The sequence below is a fragment of the Gracilinanus agilis genome, unplaced genomic scaffold (genome assembly GCF_016433145.1).
Source record: "Gracilinanus agilis isolate LMUSP501 unplaced genomic scaffold, AgileGrace unplaced_scaffold3084, whole genome shotgun sequence".
In the NCBI taxonomy this organism is placed as follows: Eukaryota; Metazoa; Chordata; class Mammalia; order Didelphimorphia; family Didelphidae; genus Gracilinanus; species Gracilinanus agilis.
In genome coordinates this window covers 2,007-9,094 of record NW_025363401.1, presented here as the reverse complement: position 1 = coordinate 9,094, position 7,088 = coordinate 2,007, and the positions used below count along the sequence as shown (strand labels likewise).

General features: G+C 48.3%; 1 protein-coding gene across 1 annotated transcript; it reads left to right on the top strand.

Moving 5' to 3' along the window:
* Positions 1-2,127: 2,127 nt before the first annotated feature.
* On the top strand, positions 2,128-5,289 carry LOC123254718 (zinc finger protein 436-like; the record flags this gene model as incomplete). The annotated part of the gene is made up of 2 exons (XM_044683672.1): positions 2,128-2,244; positions 4,265-5,289. Coding segments are annotated over 2 exons (1,142 nt in total), but the record flags the coding sequence as incomplete, so codon positions are not given.
* Positions 5,290-7,088: the final 1,799 nt, after the last annotated feature.

Genomic DNA, 7,088 nt, shown 5'->3' with positions numbered 1-7,088 from the left:
CAGTCTGGAAAGTTGGGATTTCAAGCTAGAGGCCAGGGGGAAGAGGGTGACGTGGGCAGTATAAAGGTGGCAGCCGCGAGGAGGCCGGATTGCAGCGGGAGAGACAAAACTAACAACTGTTCTTAATAGCTGTGAACAAGGAGGCCGTGTGCCTAGCTGAGAGGGAGAGACCTGGGACTCCACGCCCCTAGCAACCCTTTCAGTCCATAAAGTGGCAGAGAGGCCATCGGGGAAATGCCAGGGCTTGTTTAAAAAAAGTTGTGCTCCTTGGAACGTGCCCTGTTCTGTCTGCACTGTCCCAGGCGAATGGTGTGGCCAGCCAGTCCTGTTTCTGGCTAGAGGTGGGGAGAACTGGTTGGTCGTGGCTGTGCCTAGAGCATCCCTGGGCTTCCTGCTCGAGGATCCATGAATTCATGGGGGTGGGGGTGGGGGGGGAGCCTTCTTCCTGCTCTGTAGCCTCAGTAGATCACCTATTAACGGGAGAGTTAGAAGGGGCTCCATTTCCCCTCCAGTCCAAGCTGCCCATAAAAGCAATCTGCATCGGAACACGGCTCACAAGACATTTTGGCTATTCTGGAGCTGTCGTGCCCTCACGGCGGCCATGGTGGTGAGCGGCTCCAAATCTAGCTGCTCAGCTGGGGCTCAGCCAGGTTTGGAAGGAGAACTAGGTTTGAGGAAACGGTTTCTAACGTTCTCCTAAAGAAATCAGCGTCACTGCTGTCATGTATGAACTTCCCCGAACCTTCTCTGCTTGTCCATTCGATAAACCCTCACTAAAAGCACAAATGACTGAGAAGCTACATGGCAGAAAAGTCGTGCCTCTGACAGCCAGAAGTGCTGTGTCCTGGGGCCGGCCAGCTGCTCTAGAGATCATCCAAGAAGTTATCCATTCCAGAGACTCACCAGTAAAGTTTACAAAAGTACTTTCTGAGGCAGGTCCTGCTTACTGCGTTTGGCCTCGAGGGTCTCTGCAGCTGCGTGCAGCTGGAATGGAAGGGGGAGGCGCTGGTGTGGGCAGGCCAGGTGACGGGGATGGCGATGGAGTCAAATTGCTTTGCTCCAGTGGGCAGGGCAGGCCAGGAAATGGGGTGGAGGGATCGTGATGGAATGGTGTTTCTCTCCTTTCCAGCCAGCAGGCCAGGCCCAGGAGACGAGTGGAGGAGGGATTAGATGTTTATGACGGAGAGAACACAATGGAACTCTTGATCTCTAAACTGACTCCATTCTCAATGAGATCTCTCCTATGCCTCGTATTCTGGGTACATATGGCCCAGGGAGGAAAGAGCACAGTAGTAATGAGAGGAAGGAGTCAGTTCAGCCCCAACTATATGTAGATGATACGTTAAGGTAGGACGGAGAGATATGAGGGAAAAGGGGTAGCTACCCCTGCTGCTGCTGCTGGGACTTTGCCTTCTACCAGCTGACACTCCCCCCAGGATGCATGCACGGGTCCGATTACAGAGACGTATAACTTGTGATTGAAACTTTGCCACCCAACATAGGCCTGCTATTTTACCCAGGCCTGGACTCTGCCCATCTCTAGACAGCCACCTGTTGGCTCAAGGTTAGGGAATTGCAAATCTGTCTGCCGTAGACCTTGAAAAGCCCTTAGACATCGGATGCTTCCTAAGACTGCCCAGGGAGGAAGGAGCACAGTAGTAATGAGTGGAAGGAGTCAGTTCAGCCCCAACCGTATGTAGATGATACGTTAAGGTAGGACCGAGAGATGCAAAACCTGCATGCTCCTTTTGGCAGGTCTTGCTGCTAAACCGCAACACTGACTTCAACCGCAATGGGCATTGAGACTGGCACGGACTAGAATAGAGAAGGCTTCTTTAAGACATCGAAACTCCAGCTGCCTTCTGAAAACGGATAAGAATTGGTTAGAAAAGAAAGACTTAGGGAGGGCGGGGCACTGGAGGAGGACCAGAACAAACCAAGGAAAGGGCTAGGGTTTCGTACAGACTTTGAGTATCTTCCTGCTTCTCCCTTCGGGTCACCCAAATGTCATTTCTCTGGTCAGTTGCTCTCTGTCATATCTATCTCCAGCCCCAAGTTCTAAACCAACTCTGCCCAAAAGAGTGTCCAACCCAAACTTCCTCGTATTGTTTGTTTTCTCATGAACAGGAGTTCCAGTTCCTAAGTCAGACACCATCTTCCAGATGGAGGGAGAGGAAAAGCTAAAGATTGTGGATCCAGAAGAAGTCGATGATAAAGATTTCCAGAAGGGAAGCAACAGCTCAGGTGAGGGAGGGAGGGAGGGAGGGAAGTAGAACCAGGCAGGCCTGGATGGGGGTGGGGAGAGATGGTCTGGCAGCTGCTTAGACAATTTTGATAGGGTGCAGCTCCTCCACGAGCCTCTGCTCTGATTCACAAGGTGGAGCCATAGAAGAAAAAACTTTTTTTTCCCTCCTTTCTTTTTCCTTGTAGTCTTTTCTGTAATTCTGGACTTTCTAAACTGAGCCCTTTTGTTTTCTGCTTCTTCTCGCCATTCTTCCCTCATAGCTCACTGCTTGCCATTCTTGTCTCTTGGCTCTACCTCTCCCATACTTTTGTCCTGGTGATCTAGCTCATTCTTGATGGCTTCTTTTATGCGCTGTGCCATCCTTGCCCTTTCTTTGCACCAACCACTGCTGATGACTGCCTTCCTTCATTCACCTTTGGTGAAAAACCAGGCTTGGGCTTCATGTTTTCATTTTTAATTCTATATTTGCCAAGAGCTTGGTAGGGAAGGGCCTTCTTGAAAGCAGTGCTTTGGTAATATTCATTTAGGTACCTCCTGGGTGCTAGGAATACAAAGGGAGAAAATCACAGAGATCCCATTTCAAGGAGTTGATCCACAAATTGGGATGATACAAAGGTGAATATGATAAAGCCAAAAGAGAGATCCCTTCTAGCTAGGGGGAAATAAAGGAAGGCTTCAAGGAGGAAGCAGCTCCCCAGTAGCCTGTGTGAAAAGATTCAGTGTGAGATCAGCCTTGAAAGGTTGATGAGAGCCAGGCTAGGGTTTCAAATGCTGGGCTAAAGACTTGGTGTTTTATGGGGGTTTCTGGGAGCTGACACAATGAGATCTGTTCATTTGGCAGATATAAGATTTATTTAGGGTGACTGAAGATTGGACTTGAGGAGCCCAGTTAGGAAGCTATTACGGTAGTCTAAGTGATGGTCTCTGGCTTTGAGCTGGGGACTGGAGAGTAATATCCTCTACCCCTTCTACTCTGACCTCTTCATCAGTTATAAGAACTCACTAGTTGCTTTAAGCACAAGTGCAAGTTGCTTTAATACTAATAAGGTCTGTGGATTTGTCAAGAGGCTAAGTGCAGAGATACAGAGGGCTATTACAGACTCTACTAAACTAGCTTCAAAAAGAAATCCTCCATTACTCCCTAAGTAGACAGGCTCCTCCTAAGTCCTCTCTTCTCCTAATCAACCCCAATTTCTTCAGCTGTCCCTTCTATGGAACGATTTGTTGGGACCCATCGTCAGGGTCACCCTCGCATAAACACTCTCTTCTGTATGGCAAATGACCCGTTTTCCATGTAGTGCCTAGAAATGGACACAAGTCTCCAAATGTGGCCTACTGGGAACCTCCCCCACCGCCTCTGCCTTTGTGCCAGGTACCCATTGCCCAGGACAGAGTGGAGAAGTCATTTTCAGTGTTCTTCATGTGAGTTATGAACTTTAGCCCTCCTGATGCTGTTGTTACACTTCTAGGGAGAACCTGAATACAAGAGGCAGTGGTTTAGGGGCTAGAGCAAAGAGTATATGCTAGAATGGGAAGGGAAGGGAAGGGAAGGCCCGACTCCACTGTTTGTGAGCAGTGAGCCAGAGCTGGCTGCTCTCAGTGACGTCCTTCCCAGTGAGTATTCCTAATTGTCCTTTGGGAAATGTCTGTGCTCCTCCACTTTCTATTCGGTGGGTCCCTTTCACACAGCGTAGATTTGTGTTTTTCTATTTATCATTTCAGATTCTAAGAATGAAACTGAAAACAAAATGTCTGTTTCAAGAGAGGAAGTTTCCAAAGTAGAATCGCAAGGGAAGTCATTGGTAGGTTGCCAAGGGGCCATTTCCCAGGACTCCAAAGATGGAGAAACTTGTGGAGGGGGGGACAGGTTAGAGGTACAACAGGAAAAGCCAGAAGGGAAAAGACTGGAAGGCTCACATGACCAAGAGAGAGAGTTTGGTAATGGGTCCACCTGCACGAGTGAACCCCCAGTAGAAAATGAATGTGGTAAAAGCTCAGATCCCGCTCCATATGAGACAGCTCCTCCAGGAGAGAAGGCCCCGAGGTGTGATTTGCATGAGCATGGCTGTAGGCTGAATTCAGAACATCTAAATAAATCCAAACCCCATGGTGGAGACAAACCTCATAAATGTAATCAGTGTGGCAAGGCCTTCAGGAGGAGCTCCAACCTCATTCAGCATCAGAAAATTCATAGCGGAGAGAAGCCCTATAAGTGTAATGAATGTGGCAAAGCCTTCAGTCGCAGCACAACCCTCATTCACCACCAGACAATTCACAGCGGAGAGAAACCTTATGAATGTAACGAATGTGGCAAAGCCTTTATGGCGAGCTCTGCACTTATCCGCCACCAGACGATTCACAGCGGAGAGAGACCCTACGAATGTAACGAGTGTGGAAAAGCCTTCAGCAGGAATTCCATCCTTATCGAACATAAGAGGATTCACAGTGGAGAGAAACCTTACGAATGTAATGAGTGTGGGAAAGCCTGCCGTGGGAGTTCAAAACTAATTGAACACCAGAGAATTCACACTGGAGTGAAGCCCTATGAATGTAATGACTGTGGGAAGACTTTTAGTCAGAACTCGCACCTTACTCAGCATCAGAGAATCCATACTGGAGTGAAGCCCTATCAGTGCAGCGAATGTGGGAAAGCTTTCAGGCAAATAGCCACTTTCATTAATCATCAAAGAATCCATAGTGGAGAGAAGCCCTATGAATGTAATGTGTGTGGCAAAGTCTTCAGGGTGAGATCAGATCTTATTCGACATCAGAGAATTCATAGCGGAGAGAGACGCTATGAATGTAACGAGTGTGAGAAAACCTTCAGCCAGAGCTCATGCCTTATTCAGCACAGAAGGACTCATAGTGGGGAGAAACTTTATGAATGTAACGAGTGTGGGAAAAATTTTAGTCGCAGCTCAAACCTTATTCAACATCAGAGGATTCACAGTGGAGAGAAACCCTATGAATGTAGCGAATGCGGCAAAGCCTTCAGCAGAAGCTCAAACCTCATTCAGCATCAGTTGATGCATGCCAGAGTGTAAAGAATATGGGACTGCCTTCAGTCAGACTGGTCTAGGATGTAGAGAAAGACGAGTGATCTTGGCAAGTCACCAGCCCTTCTTGGGTTTCAGTTCAGGCCTCTGTAAAATCAGGAGCTCAGGCTAGGTCCTTGATGAGATCTCTATCTTCTCTACAGCCTGTCCTCCCGACAGACTGAAGACTCACATTGAGGCCGCACGTGCCCTCTGTCCTGCTGCCGGCTCAGTGACTTGACTGGAGAGCCGGGGTAGCTCAGTGGGAAAAGCATCGAACCTGACCTAACATCGAGTCTCAGCACCTACTCTGAGCCTGTTTTCTCCATTGTGATGGGGAGAATAACACTTGTTACCTACCTCACAGGGTTGTTGTGAGGAAAGCCCTTTATAATCTTTAGAGTACTACAGAAATGAGGACCACTAGGACTCTTCTTGAGCACAATGGTCCCATGGGAATAAGCTAATAAGGGTCTCTTCTCTTAATGTAAGAAAGTGATGATTTTGAAGAAACCCTCTGTGGCAGCACTGCCAAAGATAATCTTTTCCTGAACAAAAGGGAAGGCAATGTGGCCTGGTGGAAAGAGCCCTAGATATGTCCGTCGACCCTGCATGCCTGGAAACCTTTGTGATCATGGGTAAATCCTCTCCCCTCCCCATGCCTCAGTTTCCTCTTCTGTAAAATGGAGGCATCAGTACTTGAATCAGTTACCTCCCGTGGGTTGTGGTGAGGAAAGTGCTTTGTAAACCTTAGGGTGCTGAGAAGGGAACTCCCTGTATCCTATCTTGGTCATTAGGAGGGCTAGGATTTGAACCCTTGACTCCAAATCTAGGGGTCTTTCCACTGGGCCATGCCACTGAAAGGCTTTCAATGCCACTGAAGCTCCTTGTGCAAGAGGGGCACATGGTTGGACCTGCACTTTATGAAAATCACTCTGGTGGCTGGATGGAGGATGGGTTAGAGTGGGTTGAGATTGGTCCTAGCCCCTCCCCCCAGCAGCTATTGCAGTAGTCCAGATAGGAGAGGGATAAGGGCCTGTACCAGTGGAGTGGCCATATGAGGAGAAAGGTAGAGAGTTGTGAGAATTACTGTATAAGTAGAATCAGTAGGACTTAGGAACTGATTGAGTGTGAGGAATGAGGGAAAGGATGACAGATTGTGAACTGGGCTGAATGAAAGGATGCCGGGTAACCCCGACAGAGTTAGGGGAATCAGGAAGCTAGTGAGCTCCATTTTGGACATGAAGAGTTTGAGGGATGCCCATTGCTTTCCCATAGAACTAGAATGTACTTTTGTCAATAGTCAATAAATGCTTATTAAGCACTTACTATGTGCCAGGCACTGTGCTAAGCACTGAAGGTACAAATAAGAAAAAGAAAGTCTTTGTCCTCCAGGAGCTTAGGAGCCGAAAAGGGTGGGGAGGAGCACAGCCACCAGAGGGCACGTAGTGTGGAGGTGTGACTGATGTTCTTGGGAGTCAAGACCAGGCAGAACAGCTGATTAAAAATGAAGAGCTGGTGAGGGACAGGGCCCCTGCCTTCGGAACAGAAAGGGGCCTAGACTTCGAATCAGAAATCTTGAAAGGGACTGTGTTACTGTGGGAAGGTCAGGCAAAGCTCTCCGAGTCTCAACTTCTCTTCTATACAACAGGGACAATGTTATTGCTCTCAAGGAGCTTGCATTCTCATGGAGGAGACAGCAGGGTGAATGAAAGGTGAGCTCTGAGGGAAAGCACGGAAAGTGAGATTGAAGCTAAGCAGTGAAGGAGGTCATAGAATACAGAACTAGGAGACGGAGGAACAGCAAG